The 22637-nt window shown below is 38.6% G+C and overlaps 3 protein-coding genes across 4 annotated transcripts; 1 reads left to right on the top strand and 2 right to left on the bottom strand.

Moving 5' to 3' along the window:
* Positions 1–2469: 2469 nt before the first annotated feature.
* LOC149009801 (uncharacterized) lies at positions 2470–8684 on the bottom strand. Of its 2 annotated transcripts, none has more exons than XM_089163506.1 (2): positions 8600–8684; positions 2470–4927 (listed from the first exon to the last, which is right to left on the bottom strand). In XM_089163506.1, exon 2 carries the CDS (start codon positions 4651–4653, stop codon positions 2854–2856), a length of 1800 nt encoding a protein of 599 aa, XP_089019632.1. In that variant the 5' UTR covers positions 4654–4927; positions 8600–8684; the 3' UTR covers positions 2470–2853. The 2 variants fall into 2 exon arrangements, with proteins under 2 accessions (XP_089019632.1, XP_089019631.1); XM_089163505.1 differs by lacking the exon at positions 8600–8684 and adding an exon at positions 8323–8592.
* A 222-nt stretch (positions 8685–8906) lies between these two features.
* On the top strand, positions 8907–15530 carry LOC149009800 (uncharacterized protein At4g13200, chloroplastic-like). Its single transcript, XM_089162904.1, has 3 exons — positions 8907–9149; positions 14091–14245; positions 14802–15530. The coding sequence occupies exons 1-3, from the start codon at positions 8927–8929 to the stop codon at positions 14988–14990; spliced, it is 567 nt and encodes a 188-aa protein (XP_089019030.1). The 5' UTR covers positions 8907–8926; the 3' UTR covers positions 14991–15530.
* A 5321-nt stretch (positions 15531–20851) lies between these two features.
* On the bottom strand, positions 20852–22185 carry LOC149009799 (F-box protein PP2-B10-like). Its single transcript, XM_089162050.1, has 3 exons — positions 21800–22185; positions 21589–21707; positions 20852–21499 (listed from the first exon to the last, which is right to left on the bottom strand). Exons 1-3 carry the CDS (start codon positions 22058–22060, stop codon positions 20974–20976), a joined length of 906 nt encoding a protein of 301 aa, XP_089018176.1. The 5' UTR covers positions 22061–22185; the 3' UTR covers positions 20852–20973.
* Between the last annotated feature and the right edge of the window lie 452 nt (positions 22186–22637).

Raw genomic sequence — 22637 nt, 5'->3', positions numbered from 1 at the left:
TAAAAATTATATTAAAAAAAAGGTAAATAGTGATACGCAACCCAGAAACTTTAAACTAGGTAGCGTTCTTGCCACATCCAACATATACATCAGAGATGGACATGTCACTGACAGTGACACAGATAGTAAATTTGTTAAGGATAATAGATTAATGTGTTAAAAGATCTGAGAAAAAAAATTTGGGTAAGAAAAAGATCTGAAATTTGTAGATAATTAACATAGAAAGAGATGTAAACCATAGAGATGCATTAGAAGATCGTTGTAAGCAAATCCAACATGGTAGAAGAAAATCCCGTGAATGTATCAGATATGATAAGATGAGTCCTAACTATGAGAAGAAATTTTCAAAGAATCATTCTAGATAAAATCTTGCCTTCAGAAACGAACCTAGGTAAAAGTAACTAAGAGTACTCAAAGATCAATGACCAAGAAACACACAAGGCTGTAAGTGGATATGACAAAGCTCAAGGACATTCTACATGAAAAGCTTCAAAGAGATAAATAAAGCAATCTTTAATGAATCTCACTCGTAATCAATTCCACTGCAAGTTGCATAATCATTAACCAAGGGCTGCGACCAGAGAAAAAGTTCTTTCATTTTTTTTTTTTTTTGGGGGGGGGGGGGGTGTTTGATCAAAATAATCAATCAAATTCTTCCGATTCCAGAATGTACCATCCATTAGGCATGGCAACCTTATTTTACACTCCTAACTTTATTTTTATTTCAGACACAATCTGTGCTACTTCAATTCATTAGATCTACTCCAAGTTTTCAGTTTGAATAGAAGACTGCAATTCCCCTTGATACAGGTGCACATAATTAGGCTCATATGTGGAGAACACACTAAATTTCCTATGACCTGTAGGTCATCAACAAACTAGAAATAAATATTGAAGCACAAGACCGACATGGGCAGATGCTATAAAAGTAAATCAACAACATCCCAGAAAACCACAACTAATTAAGAGAACTAGCCTCACGGTTTTGTCTGTTCAACGCTAAGAAGCTCAGTAAACGACTTTGGTGCATATTTATCGACCCAATGTTGTTCAGTAACCACTGGAACTTCAGGAAGCATCGGATCATGAGGAGATTCTGCAAAGCCTTCGATTTAATTTAATGTTTGCATATTCAGAAATCGTTGACAGTTTGGTATTTTAATAGGCACATCGTTTCACATTTACAATTTACTGAAATTGATAAGGTCAATGCGAATACATGCTGAATTAGCAGACAAGAAAACAATAAGGAAATTAAACTAGGAAACTCTGAAGTTACCTCTCAAAGCTCGAATCAGGCTATCAATTTTAACCTTGTTGCGTACTTTTATCAACGTGGAGAGAGACGACTAAACGAATCGAACGTAGGGTTTTTCAAGGTTATTGTTATTTTTTAAAATATTTAACTTGATTGCTTCAACACTTCACTCTCATTTCTTAATGACATAAAGCTGTCTTTGATATATTTTTAACGAATTAGAGTCTCATTGATAAATTGGATAATTCAAGAGGCCAGACTAATTTTAAAAAATAAATTATACCAGCACTCCAAATTAGAAGCTTTAAAGCACTACATCCCACTCTATACTTAAAAAACACACGTCTTAATTTATTAAACACACTAGTCCATTCTATAAGTGAAACAGTTAATTCATTATTATTTTTTCTTTAATTCAAAAAATGCCCTTATCAAAATCTAAGTAAAAAAAAAAATCAACAACAATATCTTCATCAAATAACAGGGAAATTTTTTTTTTTAATGAGAATAAGATTTATTTGAACGTATAATAGTCTTTGCGATAATATAACTAATCATTCTAACATAATGGGACCTATGCGTTTTTTAAACAGAAAGCGGAGTGTCAGTGCTTCAAAGCCTCAATTTTGGAGTGCCAGTGCAATTTACTCTAAATATTCTTAGTTAAATAACAAACTAATTTGAAGACTATTCAAATGGATTTTGAGCGGTCAAACTTGTAAAAGTAAATTTTTGCCATTTCAACAACACTAAGGATCAAAGGAATCAACTCAACCTTGCGTTTGCAACCGCTGTTTGGTAGATGGGCTTCGCATTTTGGATGGTAAGCATAGCTGTTCCAAAAACCTTGACAAGCAATGTTACACTGGTTGCGTTTGTGGATGGAGCAAGTTTAGTGATAATTTGTCTAATTGCATGCTCAAGCATCAAGTCTTGGGACATGTGGATACGGTGCTACTATATATTTTTATACCTTAACCAACAAATATTTCAATTCGAGCCTGGATCTGAGGCAGATCTGCAGTCCCAGTGCAGCCCAACAAAATCCCCAATGCTAATTAAATTTTCAACGGAGGAAAATAAATACTAATTACAATCAAATGATTTAAACAACACTAAAATTACACACTAAAATTACAGGGTACACCATTAATTCTATTTGACTTGATCATGGACGTGATCTTAAACTTTTTGAAACCGATCCGTAGAACTGATTGTATGCCTTCTTATAGTTCTATAGGGAATACCTGCATTCATCTGCCACTAATTTCTTAAAATTTTCCAGAACTCAATAGCAATGGTATAGTTGCTTCATTGTAGTGTTCGTTTCAGAGCTAGCTAGCCATGAAGAATTACACTAACAGAGGAATTCAAATGTTTAGTGCGTACTGTTGTAGAACCACAACACTGGGGGTGATGGATATTAGAACAGATATGGACTGGAGATCAAAATTGCTTACAGAGGGAAAATAAATACTAAGCTACGGTCGAATAATTAAACAACACTAAAAATTACAGGGTACACCATTAATTCTATTCGATATTGAATATGGTAAATAAAAGGACTCACCTAAAGCTATTTTCAAAATATAATATCAAACTTGCATTGTGCATTTCTTTTGAGAATGTCCTAACATATGACAACGCCCACATTGGACAATCCTCTTTGGGCGCTTAAAGCTCTCTATACGAAGCACTTTCTTTTTCGGTCGGCCAGGTGGTCGACGAGTCTTGGGAGGCCGTATCGTGATATCGACTTTGGCACCTCCACCATCTGCTCCTTCACCAAGTTCATTCCAATGGCTTTTATCTGGGATTGGATTTATTCCCTGTAAATAGGCCTCACGGTAGCTGCCCACTGTAAAACAATGCTCAGCAAATAAATGGGCATTATGCCCACAAGAAATCAGTGCAGCAACAGCATGTGCACATGGTAGACCATAGATCTGCCACCGCCGACATGAACAATGGCGGCTGCGTATGTCCACGATGTTTGTCCGCTCAGTTGACACAATTTCAAACTCCACCTCATTTGCACGAAGAACCTGATAGCAACGAGCATCTGCAATTGCTTCAAGAATGCGCTTCTCAGCAGAAGGCACTAAAATTGAGGCCCACCCCATGCCTCTGTTACGACGTTCATCAAACCAAGATGTCAGCTGATGACGAATATACTCCATCATTTGCACAATTGGGAGCTCATGACCCTCAAGTGCCCAGTTGTACAACAGCTCCGTGATACCCAAGGTAAAGTGGCCATATCGCACACCCTCAAAGTATGCTACAGCCCAAAGACGAGGTGGAAAGCGCTGAAACCATTGTATAACATCCTGGGAAATCTCCACCATCTCAGCAATTTTTGCTTCAAATTCAACAGCTGTGAGGGCATAAACAGCATTCCAGAATATGTTCACTAACTTTGTGTTCTTGAATTCATCACGAAAATTTTCACTGACATAACGCAGACAAAACCCATGGAAAGCACTTGGAAAATGAGTTTCCACAGCTTCCACTATGCCTTTTGATCGGTCAGATAGTATTGTAAGTCTGGGCATGTTCTCTGTGTTGACTCCAAGAAGCTTCCGCAACTCAGACAAGAACCACATCCAATTCTCATCAGTCTCCATGTCAACAATGGCAAATGCCAATGGGAATAATGTGTCATCAGCATCAATAGCTGCAGCACAAAATAAAGTTCCCAGGTATTTTCCCTTCAAATGTGCTCTGTCAATCTCCAAAAGTGGCCTACATGCATTGATAAAGCCATAGATCGACGCACGATAGGAAACAAATAGGCGTTGGAAGCAATTTTCCTGGCCAGTGGCAAATACTGAAGCAATACTTCCTGGGTTTGTCTTTCTGATTTGCTCACAGTATGCAGGAAGTAGGCGATATCCTTCTTCAAAAGTTCCATGAACTGCAGCCATGCTACGTTCTTTCCCACGCCAAGCCTGCATATATGACACAGCAACTCCATGCTGTTCACGTATGTCTTGCAATATCTCCTTTGGTTTGTATTGTGGATTATCTCGAAGCCGTGCTTCTACAGACCTGGCAACCCAACCTACAGATGCCTGCTGATGGTGAAGGTTGCGAACTCCTTCACAAGTGTGCTCTCCATGTAAAGTTCTAATAGTAAAGGTTGAAACACCTGGACATTTTGCCACATGGACACGCCATGGACATCCTTCTTTCGAGCACTTGGCAATAAACCGACTTCGATCTGATTTTACAATTCGAAGATCAAAATGCAAAGAAATAGCAATCTCTTTTAAAGCTCTTCTGCAACTTTCAACATCAGGGAATTCTTGTCCAATAACCAAGGAATTATCAGTCACAACCAGAGAGTTTCCGACTAGAGAATTGTCAGACAGAACTAGAGTATTGTTGGCCATAAATCCCCCAATAAGGATAAATCTAATTACTGACAGTAAAGATTTTTCTCAGACCATTGATGGAAATTTTAAACTCCCCAAATGTAGGAATCTATGATATAGGAACAGCATAAAAATCCATTTGAGAATCTTTCAACAGATATAGACTGTGTTGTTGTGATGACAATCATGTTCCCAGAAGGCACTTATTGATGTTTGGAGCAACCGCAAATTTCTAAGGAGGTGCATACCAGTCTTATAAGCAGAGATCTCTCTTGATGACTCTGAACAAATGCTGCATCAGCAGGTAAAGATGAAATTAGGAAAATACTAATTACTAACACCGACATGTCAAAGCCATCCAGAAGAATGATGCGACAAACATTAACTGATCCATGTGAAAAATTACTGTAGATAGGTTACTAGCATTTTTCCCAAGATAACTCTCTTTTTGGCATAGAATTTCCAGAGACTCATTTATGAACCAAGAAAGAGACTACACTAGCCATGACTGTTGAGGAAGACAAAGTAAATAAGCAGTCACCAAAATGAATCACAAACCAGATGAAATATAAAAAGGGGCAGATATCCTATTAACAGTTAATGTGAATTCTAAGATCCTTTACCTCAAGCACCCTATCCACGTTGAACAAGAGTTCAACCTGAAACATTCACTGACACAGCACGGGGAAAAAAAAAGAATAAAAGAAAAGAAAAGATGCACCACAGCAAAGCAAGTCAGATAAGAACATGATCAACATTCAAAAAGACAAACTGAATGAATTTAATATTCTTTTCAGGAATAAGACAAATTTTCCTATTAAAAGGAATTTTAAGAAAAGGACTTCTCTTTTCAGATGGCAGACACATTGGAATCAAAGCCCAACTATTTTGGTTATCTCTTATTCTTCTAAGAATACTGCCTCCTGAGTGTGAACTAAGTGTTAACAAAGCTATGAAAAGCCAAACCTTACCATCTATTATTACAATGAAGTACCATTGACTGTCTTAAATTTATAACTTAAGATTAAAAAGGAACAGATATCAGTTCTACTAGTGACTCAAATGATAAAGTTGGATCACTGAACTGCATAAAATGAACAAAGAAAATAGACTGAAGAGTGTCAAAAAAAAAAAAATGTTGAAGAGTTATTTCAAACCTAGCCAATCAATTCTAAAGCTTCATACCCAATGTGCTCATTATTAATTTTAACACATTTATTTGGTTACAGTCCCACAACCCAAAAATTAAGACACTCAAACAAAAGGTGAAAAGGGCTGGCTCAAAGGCTTGAAACAAGCAAATTATGGTCAAGACTGCAAAGAATATGATTATTGGTTATTTATGCTTGTAATGCTAGTGACATTACATGGTTCTAGGAACTCCTGTTACTTTTCTTTCTACTCAGCATGGTTTGATGAGCTTAAACAACAGTGATGCAACCCATGGTTCTAAAAACCCTGTTTGATTCATTATTGACCTACCCAAGAAGAAAGAATGACAATCTGGTTAGTAAAAAGAAATTTCAATGGTTATTAAGATGGAATAGTTTATTCATCCCCCCCCCCCCCCCCCAGCGCCAAAAAAAAAGGTAAGGTAGAAGAAGAAAGGAAAGAATAGGAATTACAACTAAAAGTGGATGGTACTTTGAAACAAAGTTAAAACGGAAGGACAAGACTAGAAGAAGAACCAAGATGGTGAAGAAAAGATGAGTCGAGCCTCTCAAGACCAGAAACTCAATTTCCTTTGAGATAAATAGGAATTGCTAGTTCTACCTCGTGAAAAGAACTTTTTTCATGGAATTAACTATTCCATTTCTTTTAGAAAGAAATTTTGTTCAACTAAAACACAAGTCAAGGATAACATAAAGTTTCAACACAAGGTTTCCGAAAAAGCCAAAACAAAGACAAGTCAAAATCGAAGTACAAGACACAAAAACTCATTAGGAAAGAAAATGCTTGTTGTCAGAAAAAGAAAAAAAAAAATCAATTTTAGAACATTTGCACAAAGTTAATTTGCATGGCTACATGCATGAGCATGGAGTGAGGTACCATCCGAGGACCCATAAAAGGATGAAATTAGTTCGAAACAACATTAGAGCAGAAGCTCCCTGATGAAGCATCACTTGGTTTACTGGATAAGCATGCTAGATCAATACAACTTAGTCTACTGATCATCACTTGGTTTTCCCAGTCACATTCTAAAAATCAATACAACTGATTAGCAAAAAGTCAAAGAACTTATGGCTGAAGAGAAAAAAGAGAATCCCTCGTCCAAGCAAAATCAAGCTTATCCATTACAGCTTGCACGTAAGCAATTACCATCCTATAAGTAAGGAACACATAGCAGACTAGGGATGCTGCAATCAAGAAAACACTCACATTCAACACCATCAGGATATTTGATTGACAACAAATTACCAAGTGATAAACAATACAATCATGTTGCAAGAACAATCTATCCCAGGCTAGACAAAGTTCAGTTTAGATCTCTTTCAAGGTAAATCCATGAGGAGGCTGCTGATTCAAAATTGAGAACCATAAAAAGATAACATTTGTAAGCCAAAGCCAGTAAAACATGACTATTTTTAGCCACACTCCCAACTTATGATCAGAACATTTGATGTGGCCAAGGTTGACCCCCCCCCCCCCATAATTGGCCCAAAACTTGGCCCAAAGGGCCCAATTCAGAGCTGGGCGAATACCCCAAGGGTATTTTGGTCATTTTCTTTCCCTTTTAGGGCTCAAAATGTATCTGGTTAGAACCCCCTCAATCCAAGGGTTATGAATCTAAATTTTTTCTTTTTTATTTGGGATATGGATCTAACTTTATTTTTACTTGGCACAAGAATATAGTATCCTATAACATGCCATGTAATCCAGACTTTGAAGAACAAATTAGCAATCCATTGCTTAAGACCAATCAAGAGTATCAACAATGGACTAACAACAATCTCATTACACATGGTATGCATATGTCATGTCATCTCTCCAACATACTAACATTCTTCTCACAATACAAAAAGGAAAATATAATGAATCATAATTCATATTTCTTTCAGCAAGTAAGTTTACGTATATTATCAGTAAAAATATATGACAGTTCAAAAGTAGAAACTCAAGTTCCGTGAGCTTTCAATGTGTAGGAATTAATTTGTTAATGAGATTAAGTACAGGCTTAATATGAATAACAGCATGACTATTATGGTAACCCTAATTGATCTTCTCACTGAGTTAAGTGACTTCTAAACAAAGGAACTGCTAAGTCACTTTCACAACAACACAGATTCCAAATCAAACGAAGACTAGTAGGTACATGGTTTTAGTATACAAACCCTAACTCAACGTCAGAATCATGGGGGAGATAAGCAACAAATTTCTAATTACAAATTAATGGATAAAGAAGAAATAAATTCATGACCACAATGTGATAACCTCAACCACCAAAAAACATATGCATTCGTATTCAGCACGAACTGCTCCTTATAAACCCAATTTTACTGAAAAAAGCAGGTCCAGAGACAATCCATTTACACTACCATCAAATAAATGGATTAAACAGTCACTCTTAAGTTAACATCCCGTCCAACACAATGTCCCAATAAATCAGAGTCAGCAAAACCCTAGAAATAAACATGCATCTATATGAAATAACCAATAAATAACTCTTCAAAAGAAAAAGAAAGCTACCTTCAGCTGAAAGGATGATCACGGAAGGAGAAAAATAAAATAGCCTACAGCCGAAAATCCGAATTCTCGCAAACGAGATACCAAATTCAGATCACAGATCCGATCGAATCTAGAGAACCGTGAATTTTATGTTTATCTGTCTAAGAGATTCAAAAAAAACACTATGGTTGATTGAAACCCTCGCATCTTTTACTTCGCCAAATACGAAAAAAAGAGAGAAAACAGTGACCAGGGATTTGCAGTGACGAAGAGATGGAAACCATATCCAGATCATCACCTATTTACGGAATTGCCCCTGCTCCCTCCTTTGTTGCTTAGTTAAATTCTGTTCGCAACTTCGCATGGCTAGTTGGCGCGTGTAGAGAAACTGTGTTTACAGACGAGTGTATATCCAGGTGTGACGACAGCGTAGGTTAACTGGCGACTGAAGCGGTTCAAGTTGGTTGAACCAGAATCATATAAACCAACCCAATCACGAGGAAGATTTGTGGGCCACTGGGCCTAGTCGCTGGCATAGGGCCCACAGGCTGATCCGAACAAAATGACGTCTAAATTCTCATTTAATTCGCCATCGTTGACGAGACACGACACACAGAGAGAAATCATGAGTTGGATTTTGGCTTCGGTACCTTCACCGTCTCTGCAACTGAAAATGAAAGCTTATAGCTATTGTTCTTCTTCTACTTCTGTTTTTCACTATGCTTGTTCTCGAAGCCCTTTTTATTCCTCAGATTCTGAATTTAAGAGCATTAGCCTTGGAGCTGGGTTCCCCAAGCTCAGTTTACAGTGTCGCAGCAGCAGCACAAGATCTGGAGCTCCTGGACCAGGTGAAATACGCTTTTTTTGGTTTTCTTAAGCTTCCTGAACTTCATTTCGTGTCAAGATATTCAACGATGAAAATTGGTACTATAAATTTCATAATTCTGCCATGAGACAAGCGTTGGTTTGATATAAGGAAATGGGTTACTTTTCTTTGTATTAGGGTGGTCCTGAGCTACAATTTTTTCACCTTGTTTGTTGGTGCAAGGATATTTAAAATATCATTTAAAAGTTTTAGATACCCAAAATTCGAATTCTGACTTTTGAACGAGCCTCTATCCTGATAAGGTTTATTGCATTCGATTCAAACAAATTCAAGATAACGTTTGTTGTAATGTTTGAGTTATATGCAATCTCTATCTCATGTAATCGAATGTAATGTTCAAATTTGTTTAAAATCTTTATAAAATTTTCACTCCTATCAACTAAAAGCTATGGTTATACAATTCCAGCAAGAGTCGTCCTTTAACTGAGAGCTAGCTACCACAGTCCTATTTTTTTTTAAGGGTTGAACCCACGACCTTTCTACTGAGAAGTGAGGTTCTCATCCATTCTACTAACCCTCCATTGGCAAAATAAATAAACAAATATATAAATTGATTCCCCTAGAAGTCCCAGTTTATTCCCCTCCTACATGCCCACACTGTCTATGGGTATGTTGACGGATCCCTCTCCTCCACCCCAAACTCTCCCTCTTGACACTCTCTATGAGTACAGCAGCAATGCCAAATTTTGCATATGCAATCTGGCATAATCAAGATTTGGTAATCTTTAACTGGATTATTTCCTCTCTAACAGAAAGTGTGTTAGCTCGTATCATGGACCTCTCCTCCTCTAAGGCTGCATGGGCAGCCCTTGAAAGCGCCTATGCATGACTTAAGTACCAGCTTCTTCAAATAAAGAAAGGCAATCAACCTATGGCTGACTACATCCAACATGTTAAAGGCATTGTTGACAACCATGCAGCAGCAGCACTTCTTGTTTATGAACCTGGCATGATTCTCAATATCCTTCGAGGCTTGAGTTCTGATGATGACAACTTCGCAACCTTCATCACTACATGCGTTAGAGCCACTCCCTCTGGATGATTTCATTGGCATATTTCTCAGCCAAGAAATTCTCAAAGACCAATGGAGTACACTTCTTGATTTGCCTGTAGTTGAGGCATATGAAGTCACTAAACTGCAAGGTACTCCCTCTCCTCACTCTTATTCCAGTGCACATGGCAGAGGGCGATCCCAATTCAAAGGCTGTGGACAATTTGAACAAAATTCCAGTACCCGCAGGTGTGGTTTTGTCAATATCCAACAGAAAGGCCCCCTCCTTGGTCCTCCCTACCCCTACGATATGTCAAATATGCAATTGGCCATACCGCAGTGCAGCTTCTTGCAACAGGATCAATCAGACTTCTAAATACTCAGCTGCAAGTAACAATCCAGAAGCATGTATTGCTGCTCCCACTACTTCCTTTGATCCTGCATGGTATCCAAACTCTGGAGCTACTCCCGCATCACATTTGACATTGGCAATCTGAATATTAGCACCATTATGATGGCAATGATCAATCAAAGTTTGTAAGGGGCCAGGTTTGAAAATCTGCCACATTGGCACCTCTACTATTTCCACTTAAACAAGTACACCATTGCTACCTCAAATAAAAGCTCATATTGGGGAGAAATTTCCAAAGTCTACTTGACATGACAGGTTGATTGCCTCTAACACACTGGATATAGTCAGCCATAGGTTGATTGCCTTCTTTATCTAAAGAAGTTGGTACTTGAGTTGCATGACACGTGCTTGAGACTGGGAGACAGAGATCGTTGAAGGAGCTGCCTGTGCAGCCTTAAAGGAGGAGATGCCAACGATATGAGCTAATACAGTTTCAGTTAAAGAGGAAATAATCTAACCGAGGATTATCTGGTTTTGTTTACACCAGATTGCACATGCAGGATTTGGCATGGCTGCGGTACTCACCGATGTTGAATCAGGAGTGAGGGTTTAGGGTGGAGGAGAGAGACATCCATCAACATACCCATAGAGATCTTGGGTATGCATGAGGGGAATAAATTGGGACTTCCAAAGGGGATAGTTATTTTTGTCAAGCTTGACAGGTAAAGGGAAAGATGATTTACCCTTATCAAATGTTGTGGTAACTATTGACTCTGGCAGGTAACTTTGTGTATTGGTGCAGTCATATTTGTCCTTTTTGTTCCTGCTAGTGTTTGAAATTTTGAGAGGTGGGAACTTTTCTCTTTTCTCTTTTCTCTTTTAATATAGTAGACTTGTGGCTGTTGGCTAATGTTGTACTGTTAGAGTGCTAGAGAATTGTTGCCAAGATTGCCTTGTTGTCTTTCAGTATTTCATTGGAAGTTAACAGCACAAGATATGTAGAATGTTGGGCAATTAAGAAGCTTCATGTAGGTCCATTCAATGTAATGGTGACAGGGATGTTGAGACGGATAGTGACAAAACTAGGAAGGATAGAATAAGGAATGATCACATTAGAGATATTTAGGAGTAGTTTTGATACATGAACATTGAAAAAGTCATGTAAGGTGACACATCCATGTTCAGAGGAGGCTTTTGGATGCTTCAGTGTATAGGAGTAATTTGGTCTAAATTGAAAGAACTGAAGGAGCTTGGGCTAGGTCTGGAATGACCATGGGAGAACTGGAGAAGTGGTGATAAAAGATGTGCAGGGTATTGGCCTTTTATCAAGTATGATATCAAACAGAGCTGATTCGAGGGTAAGCATCAATATAGTCGACTTAATTTAGTTGGATAAGTCTAAGTTACCATTTGTTTGTTATTTGTCTAGGAGTCAGTTGCTTTATTCAAGTGGTTTTGTCCTTGGTTATGAATGCCTAACATGTTGATATTTTGTCTGTAACTAAAAGAAAACATGTTGGGGAGAAAAAATTTCTGCTGGGATTTGATTACCATAGCTCTTATCTTCTCCACTTGTTTTCAGTTCATTAGATACCTGGCATCGTGTTATTTCTCAGTCTCTACTAATTGTTTTTGGTAATTGATTGGAAGAAGTTTTTTTTTTTTTGTTGGGGGGGGGGGGGGAGTTGGATGAGAAAAGAGGATAGGATGAAGAAAGAGATGGAATCTCCATATTTGAGATGCAAATGAGAATAATTGTAAATGGAAAGAAAGTCATTGAATACTAGGCATAAACGGCTAACTAATCTAAAGGATTTGATCAATGGATGTCATGGCAATTCCTTTCAATACCAAAATGCCATTGCTTTAGTTGCGGTCATTATTCTTATTCTGTTGTATACTCTTCCCTTTGCTCTTTTCTATATATGGTGAACTTTCTTAATTGTGTTCCTCCTCAACAGTACATATTTCTTATGACTACCAAAGAAAAGGACAACAATATTGCTGAAAGGGAAATATATATTAGAAAATTTTATTTTCTTAATTGTTCTCAAAATGAAGGCAATCTAATGTTGATGGGGAATTGGTATCACCTCTGGTGGGCTGGTGGTGTTAATGCCAAAGATGATAGAAAAAAGGTTAAGGATGAGAATTTTAGCAGCTTCTACCTGAGGAAACTTCCCATGTGGATTTCCGTAACTTCCATTATATTGCCAGAGTGAGTTGCTCCTTATTTATGAAAGAATTATTACTCCGACCTTGTTATTTCTATCACTATTTCTATATGACTTTTATCTTTCCCAACCATGTAGTCAGGATGTGTGCAAAGTTCTATTAGGATACTAGTCTGTACTAAATCTTTTCAGGTTGAGTGAATTCTGTTTTCTAGCATTTTTTTTTTAACTAATGTTGTTTTCTATTGGGCTGATGTTCTCTTTTTTTAATTTTTTATTCTATTTTTTTTATTATATGTTCCTCATGTTCTTCAGTGTTTAGTTGCAACTGGTAAGAACCTGGACTTTAACAAATGTCTCTTGGTTAGGGCAGGGCATCTTTATGGGAGCACTTTGTGAAGTTCAGATTTAATAATACATGGTATTTTAACGAAATAAATGACATCCATATAAAAGCTCAGTATCTTGAAACATGAAATGATTTATGAAGTGAATTTTTCGGTTTGAAGGTAAGCATATCAAATACAAATATTGTAGATTCACATTTACCAACTAATTAGCTTGGTCCTTCAATTCTGTTGTTATAGTGAAACTCAGTTGACCCTGCAGCAGCAGGAAACTCTCACAATGCATGCAATTTCTTTTCCAATTAAACTTGGGTGGCTGATTTTCCAAATGCTTAAAATTTTACTGCTTCCCACCGGTGCCATGTACTTTAGTAGACATTAGGCATATGCTGTCACAAAGTCTTTCCCATACCTGGCAAACCTCAACTCAATACACAGTGCCAAACCAACCTTAATTGTGGTAGTCTTCACACATTGGTTGATGTGCAGCTGGAGGGCAGGCTTTGTGCAATGGTAAAAGTTGCCTCCAAAAGACATTATGACCAAGTTTGTTATGGGTTTGAGTCCGGAACGGTCTCTCTGTGCAAGCAGGGGTAAGGTGCACATTTTGACTCTTCTCGGACTGGACAGTGGCAGGAACCTTGCACATTTGGTGCACCCTTAATGAAGAGCAGCTGCTTTTCCTTGCATTTTAATGTTCCATCAGTAACATGCTTGACATGTGTCATTTGTTTGCCTTGATGCTTTGTGCTTGTTTTCTCCTGGATTGGGGCTTTTGTTTTCTTGTTTGGTCACCACATGTGCCCACACAAGCCGGGAAGAGGATGATGATCAGCTGCGTATTTATTGTTATTTGTTCCATTAGTCATGCCTGTTCTGTGATCATTTTAGTAATTGTCTGCTGGTTGAAGCTTCCTGTCTTTTTTTGTTGGGATCATGCTGTTGATCTTGTCCAACATTTGTGATTTTAGCGATGATTTTTTCATGCATTCTGCTTTAATATGCTGTTTCTGAAGATGTTGGAATTTGTATCTTGCAGGTGATAACGATAACCAGACCCTTCTGGATGCTTTTTTCTTAGGTAAGGCAGTGGCGGAAGTAATTAATCAACGCATAGAATCTACACTAGGGGGGTTCTTGAGTGCAATTGGCAATCTACAGGCCGAGCAACAAAAGCAAGTCCAAGGGTTCCAAGTAATTCACATTCAATTTCTAAATAACTTACTGCATTGTTATTCACATTGTTTTTTGTTGATCTTCCTGTGATACATGGAAATGAACATGGTTTTATACCATGCAGAATTTCTAAGAGCCGGAATTACCAAATTTTGGAAACAGATTTACTGGAGACGTTTTTATTTCTGGGTGTATGTACCAGAAGGGGCAAATCCCTAAAGTCATAGCCACACTCTTTACACTAACCGTAAGGCACCGTTTGTTTGCATCCTACCCTAGTAAACCAAACAAGCCACACTTTGAGATTTCATGGGAAAGTTTATTTTTTCCAACTTTTCCCCACCCCACTTCAGATTCAACTGACAAACGGTGCCTTAGTGAATAGTACAGCATGTCCTAGAAAATTCTGTTGCTTTTATACAAAGTTAAATATGTTTTTTAAAAAAAAAGAAAAGGAAAGAACAGAAGGAAAAATGATGAAATGGTGGTAGCCTTACTCTTTATCCTTCTATTGACATTACTAATGGCATCGATCTACATTCCCCCCCCTCCCTTTGGGGTACATGCTGTGCAGGAAGAGGTGCTGAAGAGAGCAAAGCACGCTAAGGAGAAAGCAGCTGGGGAAGCCATGGAAGCCCAAGGGAATTTACCAAATTCGACAACAATGGCGACATCAGTATCCTCCACTGATTTTTCCATGTTCACTTCACCTTCATCATCTGGTTCAACCTCCACAACAATTCCAGAGAATCCGATTGACTAAAATCTTCTTGAGATGTTAAATGATGATTGAGTGCTCCTCTAGGGTTATGTTGTTGATCTACTTTTGGATTAGAGCTTAACACTCATCAGCATCAGTAGAAAAATCTGCCCCTATCCATCTCTAACAACTAGTTATAGACGTGTAGCATGTGCTTGATGAATCTTAATAAAACAGTGAATTCTATAGCTTGGTTGGAATTTTCACCCACCATTATACTAAAAGCTTAAGGTGAGGGCCCTGAATCTGTGATGCTGGTTTGATAATTATCAAGATTCACCCAATTAGGGTTTATGGAGCATCTTATTGATTTTCATTCAAATTGCTCACCTTTTTTATGAATTATCCAGATCATGCATTGTGTGCCACAGGAATGTTGTTGGATCACGCCTAAAGGAGAATCGGGTTTGCATCGACATATCATTTTTTTTCAAATGAATGCAACTGAACTGAAAATAGCTATACATTGTGTCTGTACGCGTGGCTTATTTTACATTTAATTGTGTCTCCTTGCGACTCTGTTCAATTCCAAGAAATAGGAGGCCAGACGCTGCTCATCTCCATCATTATTTGCACTCTCATTGAAGAAATCAAACATGTCAATCTACAACTATGTATGTACTCTGTGTGGTCAAGATGTTGATGTCAGCATCCAGCCTCTTATGTGAATAGCCTCCTTAAACTGCTCCCTTGAAGCTCTGTGTTGCCTATAATCTGCTTCCTTTGGGATCAAAGCCACATTGTAAGGTCCACAATTTGTTCTGTGGAACAGCATTCTTGTCTGCATCTTCCCATGGATTTCATAGCGTGACTGAGGAGCTCTGACGCTTCTGAGAATCTTGAATGTCAAGCATATGAATTGTCATATGCAAAACGTGATCCAAGGAATGACTTGAAAGGCCAGAAAAGGGCGTCTATGGATAGAATGAGGACTTTTGGAAAATGATAGACATAGAAAACCCTCTCATGCTATCACACAAAAATTTTTTCCAACCCCATCTGAAATAGTGCTCCATTTCTTCAGGTTTGCTGTACGCGTCAAAAGGGAAACTCTAGGTTTTGGACTACCATTGTCAGATTTAAGAACAGAGGATTTCATCTTTTAGCTCAAGCTCTGGGTTACTTTTACCCTCTCTTGGAAATCACCAAACACTTTGAACACGTGGGCCCTCTGGGTTGAACTTCTGGCTTAACCTCACAGAGAAACTGGTTTTCAAATGATAAATTTATTATTTTTGCTCATGCTACGTACAAGAGGGATGGAGGTTTTTCAACACCTCTGGAGTTGATCGTCACACCTTTCGCCTTATGACATATATAAGAAAGGTGATGTTCTTCAAACACCGAGTTGAATAAAGAGTGAATAGGGATCCGAAAGAAAAGTTGTGTGGCTCAAAAACATCAGGAGAGCACATGATTCTCCTCTAACGAAAATGTGATCTGCTATCAACTGTCTTCTGCTGTGTTCTTCTTTTCAAAGATTGAAACACAACAAGCTATTATGTCTGCGTTCTGCTGTGTTCTTCTTTCTGTCAAAAATAATTGAAACTCTTGGTTTTCAAAACTCACTAACAGTGTCTAAACTACCTTTACAAAATAGCTTCTGTCGGCGGGTTTGTTTCTCTCTTGTTTTGTCTTCTATTCCTTCTGCAGGTGTGATGGCTGGCTGGCTAGTGGATTCACCTGGGAGTCATGGGGCTGGAGGGAAGATTCAATCTTGGTTGACTATGGAGTATCGGTGATCTACTGAGTATTTAAAGCTGGTGGTGCGTGTCCATCTTGTACACCAGAACTGCTACCCATCCTCCTTTTGGCCCAACAAATTAGCCCATCACATTTACTTACCATTTATGGCAAAAACAACAACAAACCATCCACCATATTCTCAATACCACAGCAACTCCCTCTCATCTCTTTCAGTCGAAGCTCACTCAACATCTCAACCGCATCACCCATTCTGCAACCCCACCCTTCCCACCCTCTACCCTGTATGTATTGGTGAAAATGAATCGATAGAGTGGGCGTGTGTCCCCCAATCACCCCTCACTTCGGGCCTCACCAACTCAAGGACCCCATGCTGGAGGAAGCCATCGGTACTCTAGAAATTCTGATGCAAAAAGAGGCGTTGATGCAGACTCCTGGAAGGCAGTGGAACCTTTAGGAGGTCTTGCTCGCCACTCGTTGGTGCAACACCATGAAGAACTGAATTCCAGCTTTGTTGTGTATCGATACGCACTGGGATTCCCAAGAGAAGTAATTTCTGTTACAAGAAAGAAGCTCATGGACCTTTGGTTCCCATTGGGAGCCAGCTCCATTGTGAGCACTGGAAGAGAGAATTTCAAGGCCACTTTTATTTTAGAGGAACACCGAAACCATGTTGTGTCACTGTCACCATGGTCATGGTGGGTTGGCCAATACATTCTGCATTTGGCACTAGAACCAATCCCAGAATGTCGGAAAAATAAGGAGCTACCACCAATCGTAATTTGGATTCAACTGAGAGGGATATGATCTGATTGCCTTACTTATGAAGGAATCTTACTTGCAGCTTCAAAGCTGGGGAGAGTGATGGAGGTTCAGTTGAACTCCAGAGAAATTGGTCTCCCTAACAATTCAGCCAGAGTGAAGCTAGTGTTTGACATTAACAAAAGTGTCCAAACAAAGATTTCGATTAGGACCTATAAGAATGAATGGGTGCCTATAGAAGTGAAAATCTTATGCCTTAGATGTGGAAAATTATCACATCAAACGGGGTACTGTAAGAGGTATGAAACTGAGGAGATGACTCCTCACACTATTGTCCAACTAAAGCAGTTTGAAGGAGCCACAATAGAGCCACGATCAGGTGGGCTGCCGAAGATTTTATCAACTGCTGGTATTTGTAGTATGTTGTCTCCTCCGCTGATGAATCAAGAAAAAATTAGCTTGGATGATGAAGAAGATTCAGGCATTCAAGTTGTACCTGACTGTCTCAATGTGAATGAGGTACTTTGTCAATCTCCGGGTGAAGCAACTTCAAAAAGTGGATCGAAACCAAGTCTAAAAGCAGGGAATGATACAACTCTGCGTGCTCAAGAAATCACAGAGGAAGGAATCAATCATAGAGGAACAACTTTGAAAACAAAGGAAGGTATGTACCTCAAAAAGACAACAGGACAAGGTAATAGGAAGCAGAAAATTCACCATTGAAAAAGGCAAACAAATTTTATGTGAAGAGGAAGAAGAGGAAGCAGGGTAAATCGATGAATTGCAGCTAATTTTGGAAAAACAAGAAAAAATTGAAGCAATGCTCAGCAACCATGTTTCGGCTCAGCAGAAGTTGAATAATGAAGATAGAGAGAGTGAACTCCAGGTATGCAACAACCTTCTTCTGAAGCTGATGGAGCGTGTTGACAAATTAGAAAAGAAATATCCAACACCAGCCAACATTGTTGAAGTCAATACAAAAGAAGGCTATGAAGATTCTGGATTTCTAAACACCAATGAGGAACTGAAAGCACAGGAAGGTGGCTTCTATCAAGCCATGGGGGGGGGGGGGCTGAAGGGACTGGTAATGGTATGGGTACTTCCTTGCACCTGTTGGTTATGAGTATAATACACAAAAATGCAAAAGGCTGAACGAAATGACTCCTACTGAAAGTGCGGTTGCATCACTTAGCATCAACATTGACACCACTCTCAAACACTGCATTGAGCCTCTAACAGTTTTCTACCAGTTCAAGAGCGAGATGGACGCTCGCCACCAGTTTTTTGAACACCTCAATAATCTTAACAACATGAACTTTCAAAAGCCCATGGAGGTGTCAACATCTACGAAAGCAACACTGACACTCAGCCATATGCAAGCCAAATTGAGAATCTAAACCAATCACCGGTGCCCTGGAGATTATTGACGGCCGATAAAAAACAAAGGAGCTAAAATTTGTAATTAACAAAATGCAGAAAAAAATGTCCAACTGGAAAGCATCAACATTGTCTTTTGCAATGCGAGGAGTCTTGCTGCAGACCGTTCTCCAACCGCAATCATTGTACCAAATGCAATGCTTTAAATTCCCAAGAATGCTATGTAAAAAAACCGATTCTCTTTGCCAAAATTTTGGTTAGGGTATCCGACAAAGGACAGCTTACACTTATCTCTTAGGACAGATGTTACCAACCAAAAGAAAATGGAGGATTGGGGTTCAAGAAAATGGAGGAGATCAATACAGCCCTATTACTCAAGCAAGGATGGAGAATGCTGAAACATCCCGGGTCATTATGGGAAAAAACACTGAAGGCAAGATATTTCCCAAACACAACACCTTTTGATCCAAAGGTTAAAAAAGAAAAAGAGATCATGGACTTGGAACAACATCTGCGGAATCCTACCAAAACTAGAAAATATGGCATGGAGAAGGATTGGAAGTGGAAGGAGCACTTCGTTGTGGTTTGATCCATGGATTAAAAAACCAGAAGATAGATTAAATCTACAAATCGATTCCAAGATGTGGGGAAGAAACACAACAGTGGCTCAAGTGACAAATTCAATCAATCTTCTCAACAGGGAGTCATCTTTAACTCAAAATTATTGATTTCACACCTTTCCAACATAAACCTCACTAATGAATGTGATGCATGGATGTCTCTTATTTCAAGTAATGGGGACTTCACTGTCAAACTGGAAAGGAAAACCCTCTCAGAAATAAGTTTGACATCACATTCCAATATTCTTGGCACATGGTGGAAGTTTTTCTGAAAATTACCCATACATTCTAAATTTAAGATGTTTTTTTGGCGTCTATTAAATGCAAGATTACCAGTTAAGGCAACACTTGTCCAATGGGTATCTATATTTCCAGCGTGCGAACTTTGTGGGAATTGTGTGGAAACTCCATGGCATGTCTTTCTATCATGCGAATGGACGAAAAGGATTTGGGCGGTAGGTCCTTTGGGACTTAGAACGGAAAGACTTTCACATACATCCATCTGTGATCTTTCCAATTCTTTTGCCCTAGACTCTGGCCTAGACAAATCATCAAGAAGATGGATGATGTTCGTATTCATTATCACTTGCTATTTTGTTTGGAAAGAGTGGACTAGCAAGCTATTTGAAAAAACAAACCCTAGCCCAATGAGAGTTTTAAAAAACATCTAAATTTGGATCGATGATCTAAATCTCAAACCACATGATACGGCTGAATGTTCAAATCACATAACACATAACACATGTAGAGGTATCTAGACCGGATACTTGTTTTTGTAAAAGTTTTACTAACTCAAATCTGTGTTCAACTTTGCTATGTGCAGGGGTACATAATCCAGAACTAGACAGCTCAGGATGGAGTGTGGGATTAATATGGAAAGGCCAGTTAAAATATCTAAGAACAGGAGGACTAGGGAAGGAAAACATCAGTGAAGCATTCTTGGTTGGATTAAAGGATGGAATAGCCCAAGTACAAATTAACAACATTCAAATACAGGACATATGGTGTAATGAAAAGGAAGTGTTCGAATTACTTCAAGCACCAAATCATAAGAAGTGGCCAATAACTCATGTCCCAATTTTGATTGATATTGTTAGTATCACTAAGAACTTTTTGGGAGAACACACTCCATTGGTTTAACCACCTAGCTTTCAAAGTCCTCCATAAATTATAATAAGATATTAAATATAATAGCTAGATCCCACAACTCTTTGTACTTGCTATTCTAAGTAATATTAAGTTCTTATTTACTACCAAAAAAAAAATGATAAATTTATTCATGCATTATTCTTCTTCTTCCTTCATATATATATTTTCTTCTTTCTGGTAGAGATTTATTTATGAATTTAGTATAGTACTACTAGTATATAAAAAGTATTAACCAAAAAAAAAAAAAGTACATAAAAAGTAGATAAGACAAAAAAATCTCATCTAAGCACCAATGCTAACTAACATACGCAAAAAGACCAAATTAAACATGCACGTTCAGATCGATTCAATGAAACAAGCAAATTCAGATCGATTCATTGGTTCTTTCTGGGCCTGAGTTCGATGCCTTGTATAATTAGACCAGATTTCCAGCGACCACCCTTGACCTCCAAGAGACTCATCTCCACCTCTCCATCTTCACCGCTTTCATTGAAGAACTCGCCCATGTCTATCTCCATCCACCCATCTTCTCTCTCCTTGGGTACTTCTCCCTGCTGTTGTGGATCCGCAGTACCAGACCTCACGTTGAACGGAAACAGCCGAAATATTCCTCGATTGATTCCACGATGCACCATCGGTCTTCCTCCAGTAATCGAATGGGCAGTTTGAGCAGGATTCAGACACACAGATTTCACCTCTCGCTCTTCTTCACCGTGACCGTTAACACCACTGGCCAATCTGACTGAGACTTCTGCAGGAACCCCTAATCCGCGGGAGTTTTCAGTTAACTTGAACACCACATAAGCTCCATACCTTGTGTTTGGAGATAGCAGTCGTGTCTCCATCTTGCCGCGGACTTCAAGCCAGCACACATCCAAGAGCTCACCCACCTCTGGAAACCTGTATAACATGTAGAAATGAATCATGAATTAGGAAACCCTAAAAAACAATTCAAGGCAAATGTCGAGGTATGAGAAATAGAGAGAAACCTGGACTCAGGGTCGGCTCTCCATTGCCAGTACTCCGGCGTATCACCCCAGATGATGAAAAGCTCTCTCGCTGCAATCATATAACACTTCTTCCCACTGCATCTCTCCAATGAGAAGCTCTGCGATAACAATAACAGTAGCGGTTAGGGTTGCCTATTGAAGCTATTAAACGAAATTGAATGAGAAATCATCGAGTTTGATGTGGTTTTACCTTGGAACCGTTATCAATGAGAAGGGGATTATCGGATAGATGGAGAAAAAGCTCCTTCTTAGACGAGAATTCGGGCAGCGGCGGCGAAACCGCTGAGGATAGGATCTGGCGAATATCGGAAGGTAAGAACCTCATCCAAACCGAATCAGAACCGGCTGCCGATCGGAAAATCGAAGACACAACCGACGATCTGCACGCATCTGGAGGAGATGTGAGTGATAGAATGTTTGAGATACAACCTTCGGGAAGGATTTGATCCATTTCGTGCTATTTTCTTTCCTTTCTTCTTCTACTTATTCGTAGTAATCTGTTCTAGAGGAAAGAACGAAAACTTTCTCTCGATAAACTGTTCTCGCTTTTTGTAAAGTAAATTCTTCGTGGCTAAGAGTTCTTCAGTTTTTTTTGGGTGTCGGTGAGTTGATATTATGGGGTGTAAATATTATTAATATATATATCGACAGATGACTGCGAACCAAAGAACTCGTTCCCCAGTGTTTTGTCCGATTACCTCACTCGGAGTGACTATGCCATATCGATATGAACACGTGTTATTCGAACCCAATAGAAAGAACACCTGTCTTTTATTTTTCAATTTTTTTAATGATTTAAAATTTTAAATAATTTTCTTACCAAAAAATGAAAAGCATTATCTTTCCTTTAGCCGTTTGGATAAATGGAGAATTATCGAGAATGGGAATAAAGGTTATCTATGTATAGAGGATGCTCTTGCATGTAAGAATTATACCTACAAAAGAAAACGGGTATAGTGGGGTATATGTTTATATAGTGCAACAAAACTAGAACTCTTTAAAAATGAAAGAAAAAGGAGGACAAATTT

This window comes from Hakea prostrata, chromosome 7 (genome assembly GCF_041222555.1).
Source record: "Hakea prostrata isolate BN-2017 chromosome 7, UWA_Hpros_2, whole genome shotgun sequence".
Lineage (NCBI taxonomy): Eukaryota > Viridiplantae > Streptophyta > Magnoliopsida > Proteales > Proteaceae > Hakea > Hakea prostrata.
Note: the sequence above shows the minus strand (reverse complement) of the source record. Positions and strands in the feature narration are given on the sequence as shown.